The 19,442-nt window shown below is 34.3% G+C and overlaps 1 protein-coding gene across 13 annotated transcripts in view; it reads left to right on the top strand.

Annotated features, from left to right (window-relative positions):
- CASK (calcium/calmodulin dependent serine protein kinase) overlaps positions 1–19,442 on the top strand; it is a 410,801-nt gene that overhangs the window by 81,895 nt on the left and 309,464 nt on the right. For 7 of the 13 annotated variants that reach the window (XM_074392261.1, XM_039475423.2, XM_039475421.2 and 4 more), the window contains exon 2: positions 510–622. In XM_074392261.1, coding sequence (XP_074248362.1) covers positions 510–622 — 113 coding nt within the window. Of the gene's footprint in view, positions 1–509; positions 641–19,442 lie in introns of all 13 variants that reach the window. The other 6 variants (XM_074392262.1, XM_074392260.1, XM_074392258.1 and 3 more) reach the window with 1 other exon arrangement.

The raw sequence follows: 19,442 nt of genomic DNA, 5'->3' as shown, positions 1-19,442 counted from the left end.
GATATGGGAAATGGAGAGAAGAGGACAAGATCAAAAGATATTTGAGATAAACTCAGTAGAATTTGTTAGTGAAGATTAGGTAAGTGGTGGGTAAGATGAGAGGGAAGTGTCAAGAATGTCTTCAGTTTCTGATTCAGAAGAATACCACCATTACTGTGGACTTCACTTACTTTGTTTAAGATGTTGATAATCTATATAGACTTGTACAATCATTATTTGCCTTGAGCATAAGACTACTATTTAGAATTTTTTGAAAATTACTGCAAATTACAAATTTGTTGGACTATTTTTATGGCTTAGTAATGTTTTTAAATTATTCCCTCTTGAATTATAGAAAAAATGTGCTAGAAATTATTTCTTAAATTTTATTTTGAAAATTCTTCAGTCTAAAATAGAATTGCTTTGTGGTTATGTGGTATGGCTATAGTAGATAATGAAATAGTAAGACATTAATGGGAAACAGGAACTTAAGAAAATCAATGAATTAAAATTGACTTTTTGTTTTATAGGGGTCCCTTCAGTGTTGTACGACGATGTATCAACAGAGAAACTGGACAACAATTTGCTGTAAAAATTGTTGATGTAGCCAAGTTCACATCAAGTCCAGGGTTAAGTACAGAAGGTAAGAGATGGATTTCAAGTAAGTTATTTGATGTCTGGCTTTATTCCATCTCCAAAATCCATTTACCAACCTAACCTTCATCTGGGGGTGGGGAAGCAGAGGGTGTGATGTAGAGGGAAGTGGGTGGAGACAGTTTAAACTCCATTCTAGTTTGTCAGAATTCTAGGACATAGTATTTGAAAAACAGAGTAATTTACAGAGTTATAAAATCATCTAAGATTTCTGTGGGCCTCTGTTTTTTGACTAGGAAGAAAGGAAAATCTCTACATATATTTTTTAGGGTCTAATTTTGAATTCTATGTTGTGGGTCATGGGATGGGAAAGGAGGGAGGTGAAATAATGGCAAAGATGATAATTGTAGATTCAGAAGAAACTTAGTTACCTCGAAATGCATCATTTACTACCTTTAGGATTATGATCTAGTGGAATGAAAAGCTTCATATCTCACATTTGGCTTAAGTAGCCTATGATATATGTGTAAAAATTTGAAAGATCAGTACTGTTAGGACTTTTAATACATGATTATGGATACCATATTTATATGTGTAAATATTTATACAGTATGTAAACATTTTAAAGTTATTTATTTTTTTGCTTTTTAAGCCATAGTTTCATGTAACTATGGTGTACATGCTCATACTTCAAATGGCACAATTGATCATGAGATTAACTTTTCTAATTAGCCTATTACTAACTTTTTCACTTTTCCACATTAAGTAAAAAATGAATTCTTCTTTAGTCCTTCCCTTTTTAATCCCAAGAGCAATACAGTTGATAATTTAGATTGGAAAATCTAGGGCAGTGTAACCTATTTATATTTTATTCAGGTATGTTACTTTGGGAAGTAGAAGCCCACATATTGTGAGCTTCAAGTTAATCTGTTCCTGGAGATCTTTTTTGCTTTTAAATACTTTTGTTACCCTTTGAATTATTATTATTCATATAATAATTGTGGAAGATTCTTAGAAGTTGCTACTCACAAAGAATATCTAATTGATTTGGTCTTGGTGCTTTAATATTTAAAATATGGAAGATTTAGAGATTTTATATTTTATGGTTTTATACTCTGGAATTGGCTATTACTGCTTTTTAATGTAAATTTAAAATCAACTTTTAAGTAGGTTTTAGAACAGAATTATATTTCCTTAAACTTTTAACTGCCTTTAAGTTTAATATTCTGTATTTGATATTTCTGTACTTCTGTTGTCTGACCAAATACTGAGGTAATTTTGTATAAACCTAATTCATTACACATATTCTGATTCTGTTTATAAACTTAGTAGGATTCCAATTTAAAATCACAAGTTTAAGTCAGTTACTCAGTTACCAATATTACATTGGAGTAATATAAACCAAATTCTCTTAAGCATTGTTATAATTGAAATAAATATTAATAGCTTCTTTTTCAACCCCAAATTATTAATACCAGAGGTTTCACTTATCTCATTGCTATACCAGATTCTAAATCTTTCCAGGCTAAAGACATTTTTTCAGGAAATAATTACTTATCTTCTCATTGACTCAGGTTGTTTATTGATTTCTTCAGCCAGCTTTCTTGAGCTACAGACCCAGAATGCCACGCTGAATCTCTGTCTGTTGTCACCTGGGTCAGGGAGTCAAACTCCAAATCTACAAAAAAGGAGAGGACTTAGTATATAGTTCATATACCTGGGATTAAGTCCTGTCTTCATTTAATATAATATATGGGAGCCTATCACTGAAGTTGTAGCTCACTCCTTCATTGCTTTGCCATTGCTTTGGCTATATAAATGTCTTCAAGTCCTATTCTGAAGACAAAGCCAGCCATTCTATTGATCCCTCATGTTCTTAAGCCTCCTTGAACTTAACAGAATCCTGTACTCTTTTCATATCCACCCTATATGGTAGGACCACAATGTATAGATATTAAATGACATCCAGTTGGATTCTGGATATTACTCATGACTTTATCTGATTTTGGTCAGAGCTTAATAGTATTCAAGTGAAAATATGCAATTGGCCCTTTATATTTATGCCACCAGAATTAAGTTTTGACATCTTCTTTAGTGCAACAACTCAGTATAAAGTTAGGAAACAGATTCAAAATTCCATCTCCACCACCTCTACCTTTTTTGCAATGAGATTCCCCTACCCTCTATTGCTCATGTTCACACTAGCTGTCTTGATTCTAACTTGGACACATTTTATTATAAGATATGTAATATATTTCATCAAGAGTAAATTTTTTATTATATGAAGTCTCTGTGAACAGTGCTTCCCCTTCCTCAACTTCTTTCTACCCTTTTCCAATCACTATAGGTAACACATCTTAACTCCTCTGCTCTTCTGGTCCATTTACAAATTGTTAGGGTCCAAAAATGACCTCATGCATGGCTTTGCATAGAAGGAGATGCTATATAAGAAGACACATATTTTGAAGTAAAATTTAACACAGTAAAAAGGAATCCACAACTTCAAATAAGCTAGAAATACCTATATTTATCATTACATTCTTTCCCAAATAAACTTACCTCTTAAACAACAATTAATTTAAAATCTATTTTATTCTTTATTCTTTCCTTTTTTTCATTTTATTATTTTATTTTTGGCTTAGTGGTTTGTTTGCTCTTTGTTATTACCTCAATTTATTTTTCTTGTTTTTCTAGCTCATTTGTATTCAAATACATTATTTAGTGAAATAAGTCTTTAAAGGGTTACCTAAGAACCTACCATATGCTGTTTATTTGGATAGGTCATTATAATGCAAACAGTAAAATAAAAGAGCCCCTACCCTTAAGGGACCTACATTTTAATTGTCTCCAACCATTGTTTATAACATGGTTTTTATTAGGAAAACAATGTGTAATAAATTCTAAGTAAATAATTTACAAATTATTTTTTTGAGATGGGGCCTCTCTCTGTTACCCAGGCCAGAGTGCAGTGGTGCAATCATGGCTTATTGCAGCCTTGACCTCCCTGGGCTCAGGTTAACCTCCCACCTCAGCCTCCTGAGTAGCTGGGACTACAGGCATGCGCCACCACACCCAGCTAATTTTTTGTATTTTTTTGTAGAGATGAGATTTTGCCATGTTGTTCAGGCTGATCTCAAACTCCTGAGCTCAAGTGATCTGCCCACCTTGGCCTCCCAAAGTGTGGGGATTACAGGCCTGAGCCTCCACTCCCAGCCCACCAATTTACTTTTGAAATGAAATGTATTGATTTGTTGGAGACCACCTGTACATGTTTTAATATTTTAAATTCTCATTGTGCTAATGAAGATGAGATATTATAATTGATGAAGCTAAAGATGAGATATTTCATAAAAGATAAGATGTTTTTGAATATCTGTTCTTTATTTTTGCCATCAAAATCATAACTTTTATTTTATGGGGCTTCTTAACTTGCAGGTTGCCAGATATTCAATAATCCCTTGAAATTGTAAGCAGAATTATGTTTTTTTTTTTAGAGAGTCGATAGCTCTTATTAGAGTCCTAAAATGGCATATTATTCCTAAATGGTTTAGAATTTCTCCTTTCACATGTATAAAAAAATGAAATTAATGCTTACGAACTTCAGAGGAATAAGAAATTTCTATTAAATGAAAGCTGGATGAATTTATATTAGGATATGACTTCTGATTGGGGGATATTTTTATACTTATGTATACAGCTTCCATTAATGAGTTTTCTAGACTATTATCTTGAATTTTTAATTAATATACTTTTTGTCTCTTACTTTGCTGAGCCACTAATTAAATTAGACTTTTTGTTTTAAAACTGGATATCAAAATTATTCAGACAAATAATAATAAGGAAACTAAAGGAAAGTAAGATATATAGAATTGGAAACCAAATTATCAAAGTTCTGGGTTCTTGATAGGACTCAATTTTTTATGGTTTATTGTAAAAGTCCAAAATTAGCAGTTTTTATTTGGGAGTGTTATAAGTTGTATTCTAGAAAGATTATATTTTGGGTTCTAGTTTGCTTAGTTTTCAAAAATATCTCATTCTAAAGTCCCAGATAGTAGGTGGTATCAGTGAAACTGAAGAAGTAAGGACTGTTGACAATTCTCACCTTAATTTTTTTAAAAAATGAGAAAACTGACAAATGTCAGAATCAACTTTTTCAGGGCTCTGGAAATTGATCAAAGGCCTACAGCTATCCAGGAATAATTTATTCAAGAAAACTAACTGATTCTTGGTAAGAACAGTTAATTTCATAGCATTATATAATAATTTTTCCCATTTGCATCACTTCTCTTCCAGTTCTGTAGTAACCTTGAAAACAAACAGTTCACATTCATGAAAATCAGCAACTTGACAGCCATCAAAGGAGGCTGAATGGGAATGGAGCTCCTCCAAGGCCTCATTCCCAGAATATTGTCATTTTTTTACTTGTCTGGTAGTTCCCTGGAAGACTTGTCTTAGTACATTTGTGTTTCTATATAGGAATATCTGAGAGTGGGTAATTTATAAAGAAAAGAGATTTACTTGGCTCATGTTTCTGCAGGCTATACAAGAATCAAGACACTAGCATCTGCTTCTGGTGAGGGCTTTAGGACACTTAGAATCCTGGTGGAAGGGGAAGGGGAGCCAGTGTGTATAGAGATCACCTGGCAAGAGAGGAAGCAGGAGAGAAATGGGAGGTAGTAGGTTGTTTTTAACAACCAGCTGTCATGGTAACTAACAGAGTGAGAACTCACTCATTACTGCCAGGATGGCACCAAGGCATTCATGAGGGATCCACCCATGACCCAGACAGTTCCATTGGGCCCCCACCTCCAACACTGGGGATCAGACTTCAACATAAGGTTTCAGGGGACAAACATCCCAACTATAGCAACCCCTCTTGCAAGACTATCTTTAATTGGCCTGACTCAGAAATCACCCAGTGCAAAAAACATTTCCTCTGGGGGCATTTGCCAAAAACTTTTAGAGGTAGTTGTTTAATTTCATTGCTGCCTGAGGCATAGATAACAACAGCTGGGGCAAACAAAAAACTAACGTAAAAGCTTAAAACAAAAAGCTGGGGGCACCGGATGCCCATAGAGGCTTTGAAAAAGCTACAACATATTCTTTAGAAAATAATATGTTAAGAAAGCCATACTCATATATAGGCCTATGAACATGCTCAGAAAAAATCTAAGAAGGCCTTAGTTTCTCAACTCTAGCTGAGTTTCAGGCTATGCAAACAGGAATTGAATGATAAGGTAGACATGTGAACTCCCTGACTGAGTGTTAAAGGAATGCCCTACACGTCCACAAAACACTTGAGCAAAGACTAAGCTAAACAAGCAGAGACTTAAGTGACCACACATTAAAAAAGAATACAGACTACAGAATTTCCTCCAAAAAATCGCTAAGCAAAGAGCAGGAGCAACAATAAATCCTGCAGAAGAGGAGATTCTGATTTTTAGAGTTGACACATAATATTATTGAACAAACCCAGTTTTGAAAAAATCATGAGGCTTGCAAAGAAATAAAATACAGCTCATCCTCTGGGGGGAAAGGCAATCCATACAAACTGTTCCTAAGCAAACCTAGATGTTGGACTTACTAGTAAAAGAGTTACCAAATAGAAAGTATCAATAATGAGATAGAAACTATAAAAACGGACAACAGATGCTGGAGAGGATGTGGAGAAATAGGAACACTCTTACACTGTTAGTGGGAGTGTAAATTAGTTCAACCATTGTGGAAGACATGTGGAGATTCCTCAAGGATCTAGAAATAGAAATTCCACTTGACTCAGCAATCCCATTACTGAGTATATACCCAAAGGATTATAAATCATTCTATTATAAAGACACATGCACACGTATGTTCGTTGCAGCACTGTGTACAATAGTAAAGACCTGGAACCAACCCAAATGCCCATCAGTGATAGACTGGACAAAGAAAACGTGGCACGTATATACCACAGAATACTACACAACCAAAAAAGTGATGAGTTCATGTCCTTTGTAGGGACTTGGATGAATCTGGAAACCATCATTCTCAGCAAACTGGCACAAAAACAGAAAACCAAATTCTGCATGTTCTCATTCATGGGTGGGTGTTGAACAGTGAGAACACGTGGACTCAGGGAGAGGAGCATCACACACTGGGGTCAGTTGGAGGGGACTAGGGAAGGGACAGTGGAGGTGGGAAGGGTGGAGAGGGATAACGTGGAGAGAAATGCTGGATATAGATGAAAGGGGAGTGGATGCAGGAAACCACCTGGTTATGTTTGCACCTATGCAACAACCCCGCATGATCTGCACATGTACCCCGGAACAATTAAAAAAGTACAATTAAAGTACAATTAAAAAAAAAAGAAGAAGAAACTAGAAAAAACTAAAAAAGAAAATCAAATCAAAATTCTGGAATTGAAAAATACAATAACCAAAGATGCTCAGCAGCATATATGAGCAGGCAGAATAAAGAATCAGACCCAGAAGACGAAAAGATAGGTTCATTGAAATTATCTAGTCTCCAGAACAGAAAAAAAAAAGAATGAACAAAATGAGCAGAGCCTCAGAGACCTGTGGGGTTACCATCAAGCATACCAACATATGCATAATGAGAACTTCAAAAGGAAAGGAGAGAAAGGAGTAGAAAGACTATTTGAAGAAATAATGGCCCCAAACTTCTTAAATTTGATGAAAAACATAAATCTACAGAACCTATAAGTTCGGCAAACTCCAAGTAGTATAAATGCAAAAACACACCATAATCAAGTTGTCAAAAGCTACAGGCAAGGAGAGTACCTTGAAAATAACAAGGGAGAACTGAATGAGCAGATTTCTCTCAAAAACCAAGGACACTGAAATGCAACAGGATAACATTCAAAGTGCTGAAAGAAAAATAATATCTATCAAGAATTCTTTATCCAGCAAAACCATATTTCAAACATGTAGGATAAATGAAACTAAAACTGGTAGAATTTGTCACTAGCTTCCTTGCCCTACAAGGAATACTAAAAGTAGTCATTTATGCTAAAAAGAAAAAAACCCTTTTTAAAAAATTTTTAATTTTTATGGGTACATAGTAGGTGTATATATTTATAGGTTACATGAGATATTTTGATACAGCATCCAATGTGTAATAATCACATCAGGTTAAAGGGGGTATTCATCACTTCAAACATTTAACCTTTGTGCTAGAAACAATCCAATATGCTCTTTCAGTTATTTTTAAATGTACAATTAAATTATTAAATTATTTTTGACTGTGGTCACCCTGTTCTGCTAGCAAATACTAGGTTTTATTCATTCTTTCTATTTTTTGTACCCACTAACTATCCTTACGTTCCCCATCCCTCACCAGCACCACCACCACCCACTACCCTTTCCAGCCTCTGGTAACCATTCTTCTACTCTCTGTCTTCCTGACTTCAATTTATTTTAATATTTAGCTCCCACAAATAAGTGAAAACATGCAATGTTTGTCTTTCTTTGCCTGGCTTATTTCATTTAACATAATGACCTCCAGTCCCATCCATGTTGTTGCAAATGACAGAATCTCATTCTTCTTTATGGCTGAATAGTGCCCCATTGTGTATATGTACCACATTTTCTTTATCCAGTCATCTGTTGATGGATACTTAGGTTGCTTTCAAGCCTTGGCTATTGTGAATGGTGCTGCAGTAAACATGGAGTGCAGGTATCTCTTCGATATACTGATTTCCTTTCTTTCGGTTATATACCTAGGAGTGAGATTGCTGGGTTGTTCGATGGCTCTATTTTTAGTTTTTTGAGGAACCTCCAAACTGTTCTCCATAGTAGTTGTACTAATTTACATTCTCACCAACAGTGTATGAGATTTACCTTTTCTCTACATCCTTGCCAGCATTTGTTACTGCCTAACTTTTAGATAAAAGCCATTTTAAGTGTAGTAAAAGGAAATATAGTAAAAGGATGTCAAGAAATCAAAATAGAACACTATAAAATATCTACTTAACACAAAAGGAGGCAGTATTGGAGGAATACAGGAACAAAAAAGACACATAGAAAACCAGTGGTAAAATTACTAACATAAATTGTACCTTATCAGTAATATTATTAAATATAAATAAATTAAACACTCCAATTACAAGGCAGAGATTGGCAACATGGATGAAAAACAGGTGAGATGGTATCTTATTGTAGTTTTTTGCTGTCTATAAGAGACATACTTTAGATTTTAAAATACATATAAGTCGAAGTGAGTAGAAAAAGATATACTATGCAAACAGTAACCAAAAGAGCTCTGAAGTGGATATTACTAATATCAGATAAAATAGACTTTAATAATTACATGAGTGATTTAATAACCAAACAGAAATTGTTACTAGAGATGAAGAAGGGCATTTTATAACAATAGCGGCATTAATCCATTGAGAAGATTTAGCAATTATAAACATATATGCACCTAAGAACAAAGTTCCAAAATACATGAAACAGAAAAAGGCAGAATTGAAGGGAGAAATAGAGAATTCAGCAATAATAGTTGGAGACTTCAAAACCTGACTTAATAATGGATTCATCTACTAAATGGAAGATCATTAAAGAAGGGAAAGGTAGAATTAGGAAACACTAGAAACCAGCTAGACCTAACAGACATCTGTAGAAGACTCTACTAAACAACAGAAGACGATACATTCTTCTCAAGTACACATAAAACATTATCTAGGATAGACTGTGCATTAGCCCATCAAATATATGTAAGTCAATTCTAAAATATTTGAAATCATACAAAGTATCTTCTCTGGCTACAATGGAATGAAATTAGAAATCAATAACAGAAGCAAATTTGGGAAATTCACAAAGATGTGGAAATTAATGTTATAGCCAGTGGGTCAAAGCAGAAATTACAAGAATACTTTAAAAATACTCTGAGATGAATGAAAACAAAAATGTAACATACCAGTATTTATGAGATACAGCAAAAGCAGTGATTAGAGGGAAATTTATTATTATAAATGCTTATTTTGAAAAGTAAGATAGAACTCAAATCAATAATTTAACCTTCCACTTTAAGAAATTGGAAAACAAAACTAAACTTGACAGGCAGAAAGAAGGAAGTAATAAAGATTATAGGAGACATAGAAAGTAGAAAATGGAAGAAGTCATTAAAATCAAAAGTTGTTTCTTTAAAAAGGTAAAAATAAAATTGAGTAGACTTTAAACTGACCAATAAAAAAGAAACAACTCATAGTAATAAAATCCATAATAAAGGAAGGGACATTACTATTGACATTACAAAAATGAAAAGGATTATAAGAGAATATGCTGAAAAATTATATGCCACTTAATTAGATAACCTATATGAAATGAACTAATTCCTGGAAAGAGGCAGACTACCAAAACTGACTCAAGAAGAACTAGAAGACCTGAGTAAACCTATAATAAGAAATAGACTGATATGTCTGTTTCTTATTTTCCCATAAAGAAAAGCCCAGGTTCAGATAGCTTAATGGTGAATTCTACTATATGTTTATAGAATTCGTATAATTTCTTAACACATATTTCTGAAAAATAAGAGAGGGAACACTAATCAAATTTTTCTATAAGGCCTGCAATACCCGGATACCAAAACCAGACAAAGACACTGCAAGAAAGGACCAATATCCCTTATGAGTATCAACACATAACATTCTCAAGAAGATACTATCAAACTGAGTTTAGCAATTTAAAAAATGTTTTATAGTTCTTCAGAAAGTTAAATCTAAGATTATATGATCCAGGCATTTCACTCCTTGGCATATGCCTAAGAGAAATAAAACATATATCCAGATAAAACTTTGTATGTGAATGTTCATAGCAGCATTATTCATAATAGCTGAAAGGTAGAACCCAAATGTTTACCAACTAATTAATGTGTAAACAAAATATGGCATAGCCATACAATGGATTTTTTTTCAACCATAAAAAGGAATGACATACTGATATAAGCTGCAACATGAAGGAACCTTGAATACGTTGTGTTAAGTAAAAGAAGCAAGTCACAAGAAATTACATACATCCTATTCATGTGAAATGTCCAGAATACGAAAATTTATCGGAACAGAAGAAAGTTAATTAATGGTTGCCCAGGATATGGAGAAAGATGAGATGGGAAGTGTCTCGTAATGGGTATGAGATTTCTTTTTGAAGTGATTAAATGTTCAAAATTTGAGCACAATAATGGTTGCATGATTGTGAACATACTAAAATCCATTAAATTGTAAACTTTATGGGCAAATTGTATGATAAGTTAATTATACCTCAATAAGGATTTTTTAAGTACCACCAATAAGTAGAATTATAACAGATATTCAAGCTCGTTTAAACATTTAAAAATCAATGTAATACACCTTAGTAATAGAAAAATGAACAACAGTCACATGGTCATCTCAACAGACAAAAAGCATTTAACAGAATTCACCCCTCTTTCATGATAAAAACACTCAACAGACTACAAATAGAAGGGAACTAATCTTTTAAAAGGCATCTAAGAAATACCAAAGTCTAACTTTATATTTAATGTTTTAAGATAATGCTTTCCTCCTAAGATCAGGAATAAGACAAGAATATCTGTTCTCAACATGTTTATTCAACATTGTGCTAAAAATTTGAGCCAGGGCAATTATGCAAGAAATAGAAATAAAAAGCATCCAGATTGAAAAGGAAGACTTAAAGTGCCCTCTATTTGAATATAACATTATCATGTATATATGAGAATCCGAAGAAATTCACAAAAATACTTAGATGTAATAAGTGAGCTTAGCAAGGTTGCAGGATACAAGATCAATATACAAAAAAAATTGTATTTCTATACACAAGCAGTGAAAAATCTAAAAATGAAGTTAAGAAAGCAGTTCCATTTACCATAAAATCAAAGAGAATAAAATACTTAGGAAGATATTTAACCAAGCAAGTGCAAGGCTTATAAATGGAAAACTATAAATATTGTTGAGAAAAACTAAAGAAGTCCTAAGTAAATGGTCAGGTCTCTCATATTTGTCCATTAGAAGACTTAACATTAAAGTGGCAATTTTTCCCAAATTGATCTGTAGATTCAGTGCTATCAAAATTTCTGTTGGCACTTTTTGTAAAAATCGACAAACTGATCTAAAAATTTACATGGAAAAGCAAGGTACCCTCCATAACCTTAATAATCCTGAAAAAACAAATGACAAAGTTGGAGTATTCACATTTTTCAATTTCAGATTTTTTTTTTTTTTTTTTGGAGATGGAGTTTCGCTCATCACCCAAGCTGGAGTGCAATTGCACTATCTCAGATCACTGCAATCTCCACCTCCCAGGTTCAGGCAATTCTCATGCGTCAACCTCCCGAGTAGCTGGTATTACAGGCATGTGCTATCACACCTGGCTAATTTTTTTTGTATTATTAGTAGAGATGGAGTTTCACCATGTTGGCCAGGGTGATCTTATACTCCTGATCTCAGATGATCCACCCACCTCGGCCTCCCAAAGTGCTGAAATTACAGGCCTGAGCCACTGTGCCCAGCCCAGAATTTTCTTTAAAGCTACATTAATACACAGTGTAATCCTGGCATAAGGATAGACATGTAGATTAATGAAATTGAATTAACAGTCCAGTAGTACATCCATATATTCACAGTCAAATAATTTTCAACAGTGGTGCCAGTACAATTCAACGGAGAAAGAGTAGTTTCTTCAAAACGGTGGTATCAGAACAACTGGATGCTGACATGCAAAAGCATGAAGGTGGACCTCTACCCCACACCATATACAAAAATTAACTCAAAGTAGATCAGAGATTCAAATGTATGAATTAACACCATGAAGTTTTAAAAGAAAACTTAAGCATAAATCTTTATGACCTTGGATTAAGTAATGGATTCTTTATTATTACACCTAAAGCACAAGCAACCAAAGAAAAAAATACATAATGGGATTCATCGTAATTTAAATTTTTTGTGCTTCAATAGACACTATCAAGAAAGTAAAAAGAGGCTGGACATGGTGGCTCATGCCCATAATCTCAGCACTTTGGGAGGCCAAGGCATGTAGATCTCTTGTGGTTAAGAGTTTGAGACCAGCGTGGCCAACATAGCGAAACCCTGTCTCTAGTGAAAATACAAAAATTAGCTGGGGATGGTGGTACATGCCTGTAATCCCAGCTTCCCAGCTACTCAGGAGGCTGAGGCATGAGAATTGCTTGAACCCGAGAGGCAGAGTTTGCACTGAGCCAAGATCATGCCACTGCAGTCCAGCCTGGGTGACAGAGCGAGATTGTCCCCCACCCCCTCCCCCAAAAAAAGAAAGAAAAAGATAACACACAGCATTGGAGGAACTATTTGCAAATCATATATTTGATAATCTAGTATCTCAGATATACAAAGAACTCTTAAAAGTCAATAATAAATAAAAAGATAATCTGATTAAAATGATAATGTATTTGAATAGACGTTTCTTCAAATCATATTTACAAATGACCAATAAACACATGAAAGGATGCTCAGTGCCGTTGGCTTTTAGGAAAATTGAAATCCAAATCATGATTAGATACCATTTCGCACCCACTAAAATGGCTGTACTAAAACAGTAACATGTGTTGGCAAGGATTTGGAGAATTTGGAACCCTTATACATTTCTATTGGGAATGTAAAATGATAAAGCCACTGTTGAAAAGTTCGACAGTTCCTCAAAAGTTGAACTTAGAGTACCCTATAGCAATTTTTCTCCTAGGTACATACCCAAAAGTATTGAAAACATATCTACACACAAAAACTGGTACATCAATAGTCATTGCAGCATTAATTGTAGCAGGCAAATGTGGAAACAAACCAAATGTTCATCGACTGATGATTGGGTAAACAAAATGAATATTACATACAATAGAATATTCATTGTTCAGCCTTGAAAAGAAATGAAAGGTATGCAAAACTGGTTCAACATTTGAAAATCTATAGGTATTAATACAGGGTGGTACTGGCAGAGAGATAGACATGTAGCTTTATGGAACAGATTAGATTACCGTTAAGTACCCCCATACAAGTACAGCTAAACAGTTTTTGAGAAAGATTCAAACCCAATTCAATGAAGAAAGGGTAATTTTTTTCTACAAGTGGTGGTGGAGCAATTGGACATCCATGGGCCAAAAAGGAACCTCAAACCTCATGCCCTATAAAAAAATTAACTCAAAATAGATTATAGATTTAAATATAAAACAAAGCTACATAACTTTTTTTTGAGACAGAGTGTTGCTCTGCTGCCCACGCTGGAGTTCAGTGGCATGATCTTGGCTCATTGCAACCTCTGCCTCCCAGGTTCAAGAGATTCTTGTACCTTAGCCTCCTGAGAAGCTAGCTGGGACTACAGGCACACACCACTATGCTTGGCTAATTTTTTGTATTTTTAGTAGAGATTGTTGGCCAGGCTGGTCTCAAACTCCTGACCGCAGGTGATCCACCTGCGTTGGCCTCCCAAAGTGCTGGGATTACTGGCATGAGCCACCATGCCCTGCCAAGCTACATAACTTTTGAAAGAAAATGTACCCTAAAATCATTAGGACATGGAGGGAGATGAAGAATTCTTAGACATGACACCAAATGCACAGTTCATAGATAAAGAAAAAAGAAAAAAAACCTAAACAGTAAGAAATAAGTAGTTCAATTGGATTGTGGTTAAAAGACGAACATTTTTCCCAAAAAGGATTATACTGGTTCTAAACAATTACATGAAAATATGTTCAACATCATTATCTATTAGGGAAATGCAAATTAAAGCCACAATAAGATATCACTCCACACTTAATAGAACAGCTACAATAAAAAGGTGAGGCCAGTGGTAGTGAGTGATTCACGCCTGTAATTCCAACACTTCACAGGCCGAGGTGGGAGAATTGCTTGAGCCCAGGAGTTCAAGACCAGTCTCTGCAACACAGGGAAACCCTGTCTCCTAAAAACTAATAATAACAATAATGGCAGTACCATATTCTGACTAGGTTTCAGAGAACTGGATCTTTCATACATCTGGTGTGAATATAAAGCAGTACAGTCACTCCAGAAAAGAGTTAGGCAGCTTTTTAAAAATACTAAAACATACATTTGCCAAACAACCCAGCAATTGTACTCCCGGGAAATGTACATCCCAAGGAAATGAAAACTTATGTTCACAGTAAGACCTGTAATCAAGTTTTTATAGCAGCTATACTCATCATAGCTAAAATTTGAAAAGTACCAAAATATCCTACAATGGGTTAATGGTTAAACAAATTGTGATACATCTATACCATGGATTCCAACTGAGCGAGCAATAAAAATGAAAAATCTATTGATGCATGCAACTACTCAGATGGATCTCAAGAAATTCTACTTCATCAAAAAACACTTGTCTCTAATTGTCATGTACTGTATGATTTCCTTTATATAAGTTTCAAAGTGATAAAATTATAGAACTGGAGAACAGATTAGTGATTGTCAGGTGTGGGACACTGCAAAGTTCAGGTGAGGATTGTGAGATGGGTGAGTGAGTGTAACTAGAAAGGGTTAGCACATGGGGTCTTTATGGGGGATCATTACGTAGCAGTTCTGTGTCTCTATTTTGGTGGTGACTACTTGAATTTACACACAGTAATAAAATTGAGTAGCTGTGCACATAGACACGTGAGTGCATGTAAAGCTATTGAAATCAAGATGAAGTCTGTTGCTTGTCAGTAGTTTCCCGGTTTTGATATTGATTGTACTGTTATATGCTACTATGGGGGAAAACTGGGTTAAAGGTATACAAAATCTCTGTAATATGTTTGCAAGTTTCTGTTAATGTACAATTATTTTTAAAAAATTTTAAATTGTAAAGTTTCCTTATGAACTGTATGCTCTTCCATGGAAGAGATAATTAGCCCACAAATATTTGGGAGTATAGGTAAAAAACATTTTAACTAAAGGTTTTGGTTTCCAAACAATCGAGATTGTTCTGTATAGGCAAATCCTGACTGATGTAACTGATAGATAGCATCATCAAAAACTGTTACTTGTTTTCCTTAAGAAACATGAATATTTAATAGATTTAATTTACATAGGGAATTTATAACTCATTTTGTGGAATAATTACTGGTTTAGTTAATAAATCTGTGTACCTTCTTTTTGCATGCAGAAGTCATTTGCCAAAACCTTTTATTTGCAGTTGCATTTTCTTAGTGTCATCATTTGCTTGACTATGGCTTGTAATTGATATTGTTAGAAATAGTCCACCAAATTTCAAGATATTAAGGCTCATACTTACGTTTAATTGTGTCATGCAGAATGCTATAGAATATGCTTCCAGAAGAGTTTGTTCATGTATTTTTAAACTCTAATCCCATATTTAATGTATCAAACTGTAGTTTATAAATTTAATATTTAAAATGAATAATGACTTGTTCCTTGAAACATTAGAATTATGTTCATTATGTGACATAATGAACATGTCACATAATATAAGTTTGCAATATTTTATTTTTGAGTTGTCAGATAATCATGTTGAACATTGGTATTATTAATTATAGATTCTTAAGGATGATGAAATCCTTAAACTTGGCTAGTACTTAAAAAACATATTCATTAAGTGGTTCTGTGGGGAAAAGGGCTTTGTATTTCATGGAATAGTTTGAGCGAAACTGCTAGAGACCATTTAGCTGCTGTAATAATTTCAATCAAATACCTCCTTTTGACAGTTCCTGATCGTAATAGTCATTTAATTATTATTTTGCTCATTTGCTAGTATTTTCCTAAAGGGGATTTCCCTTTGTTTTTTGTTTTTTTGTTTGTTTTTCTTCACTTTTAAAGCAAATATTCTTTGTATAGAATTTCACATATTTCTGTAGACCTTATATATTTTTTTCTTCTCCACAGGACAAGTTCTATCTGTAGACCTTAGACAATAAATTATGAGTACTGTTTTAGCAAACTGTATATATATGGTTGCTTTTCCTAGTGGCTTTGTGTATGTGTTTCTGTTTTGAACTTTTTCAGGCTAAAGAGTCAGCTTTAAAATAATAACATCAGTTTCTTAATGATATAAAATGTACAGTTTATACTTGTCTTGCTAATCAGATCTTGCTGTTCTGTGAGAAACTGCTGATGAATCTCTAAACCTGAGACAATTTATAGTGATTATGCTTGAGAACAACTGCATGGGAAAAGAAAACTTATTTCTTTCATCTTGTTTTTTGCCTTTTAGAAAACAGTACAGATTACCTACTTCTGAAAGTATATGGCTATTTGTTAACTAAAGTGACTAATACTTTAGTTCAATATAATTCTAGGTATAAACATGGCTTAGTATTACATGTAATATGTTGACCATAATCCCCAATATCAACATTTTATTTGTAAATGTCTCTTAACCTGAATTTCTCATCTCATATGACTTTGGTATGTTGATAAGGAGGCTTCATGTTTATATAATAGAGCTCTCAAAGCTCATTGGCTCATATATTCAATTTATCTTAGTATCGTCTTAACGTTACATTCAGGAAATGTAGCAGTATGAAAACAATGTGAGATGAGTTTCTCTGCTCATTTTTTATTCTGAGATAAAGTAGCTTTTCAAAAATGTTTTTCCAGGTCAGGCACAGTGGCCAGGCACGGTGGCTCATGCCTGTAATCTCAGCACTTTGGGAAGCCGAGGTAGGTGGGTCACCTGAGGTCAGGAGTTCAAGACCAGCCTGGCCAATATGGTGAAACCTCATCTCTACTAAATTTTTTTTTTTATTATTATACCTTAAGTTCTGGGGTACATGTGCAGAATGTGCAGGTTTGTTACATAGGTATACATGTGCCATGGTGGTTTGCTGCTCTCATCAACCCATCATCTACATTAGGTATTTTTCCTAATGCTATCCTTCCCCCCGCCCCCACCTCCTGACAGGCCCTGGTGTGTGATGTTCCTCTCCTTGTGTCCATGTTGTTCTCATTGATCAACATGCGGTGTTTGGTTTTCTGTTCTTGTGTCGGTTTGCTGAGAATGATGGTTTCCAGCATCTTCCATGTCCTTGCAAAGGACACGAACTCATCCTTTTTTATGTCTGCATAGTATTCCATGGTGTATATGTGCCACATTTTCTTTATCCAGTCTACTATTGATGAGCATTTGGGTTGGTTCCAAGTCTTTGCTATTGTGAAGAGTGCCACAATAAACATATGTGTACATGTGTCTTTAAAATAGAATGATTTCTAATCCTTTGGGTATCTACCCAGTAATGGGATTACTGGTTCAAGATCCTTGAAGAATCACCACACTGTCTTCCACAATGGTTGAACTAATTTACTAATTTTTTAAAAAATGTTTTTCCTCTACTATATGTGGAATTTGTTTTTTACAAATTATAAAATTATTTTCATCATTGTTGTTCTTTTCTATACAAATAGCTAGCTATTTTGTTTCGAATCTGCATTTTGCTAGCTTTTGCATGATGTGATGAAGAGAATTCCTTAGGAAGCTGTGGGAATAGAAAATAGATGAAGACAGAGAATTTGGCGTGTTGACATAGCTTTGATATATGGGCTATAGTAGCTGGAAAATTCAGTCTATACTCTAGGTACAAGATGAATTTTGCAGTATACTTGATAATTAAAATTTGAGTCTGAAGAATTAGATGAGGGGTGGTTCTTAGATGTATTGAATAAGTTACCATTATCCCATCTATATGAATAGGCTTTGGAAGTAACCTTAAAAGTATCTTTTGTTTTTAATGTTACTCTGTAAGAAATTTGCATTACACAACTAAATAATACATGTCAGAAAATATAATAAATTCTAACTTAGGAGACAGTTTATTCAAAAGAATTATTGCACAGAGGAGAGAAACTATTGCAATAGGGAGTGGGGTCTATTTTAATAGAGAGAACACTCTCACCATAAGATCTATGAGTATCTCAAGGGGTAGGCAAAAAATATTTTTCTTTTATGGGAGGAATAAAGAAGACTAAAAAGAACTTGGTAGGAGGAAATGGGAAGGCCTGGGGGGAAGGAGAGAAGCTTAACCAGTTTGATTGACAAGCAACTTCAGACTGAGTACAAGTGCTCCTAAGTGTTCACAAAAGCTTCTAAACAGTATCAAGCAGGAATAGTTTTAAGGGAACCACTTTTCAAATTCTTACTTCTATATGTATTCTTCATAAAGTTGATATACTTAAGAAAATGTCTGTAATGAACATAGAAATTCTCCTTTCTCATATCCCCTTTCATAATGTTTTCTTCTCTCACTTTACTTTTGTCCTTCCTCTTACCCATCCAGAATCTTAATTGTGGTGTGTTACAAGATCTGTTGTAATATGTATCAAAACCTCCAGGGTGCCAAACCAAAGAACAGTTTGAAAATTGGCATCAGTGTTGAGAAAGTAAATGACTCTGAAAGACCAATAACATACTTTTTCAAGTTAGATCGATTCTTGCTTTGCTTTCAACAAAATTGATGGATGACCTTACCAATTTGTAAGTAGATTAGATTATTAAGAATAATTTTTGTGGCTTACTCCTGTAATCCCAGCACTTGGGGAGGTAGAGGCAGGCAGATCACATGAGCCTAGGAGTTCAAGACCGTCCTAGGCAACACAGCAAAACCCCATCTCTACAAAAAATACAAAAAATTAGCTGATCATGGTGACATGTTCCTGTAGTCCCAGCTACCTGGGAGGCCGAGGTGGGAGGATCACCTGAGCCCAGGAAGTCAAGGCTGCAGTGAGCTGTGATTGTGCTACTGTACTCTAGCCGGGGCAACAAAGTAAGATCCTGTCTCAAAAAAAGCATAATTTTTTATTAAGTCACTGTAATTCATGGCATATAACTCAAAAAGAGTTAGCTTTAACAAAATTCCATCCATTCCCATATACTTGGTTTTTTCAAATAATAGGTTTATTGAGGTACAAT

Source organism: Saimiri boliviensis, chromosome X (genome assembly GCF_048565385.1).
Source record: "Saimiri boliviensis isolate mSaiBol1 chromosome X, mSaiBol1.pri, whole genome shotgun sequence".
Lineage (NCBI taxonomy): Eukaryota > Metazoa > Chordata > Mammalia > Primates > Cebidae > Saimiri > Saimiri boliviensis.
Note: the sequence above shows the minus strand (reverse complement) of the source record. Positions and strands in the feature narration are given on the sequence as shown.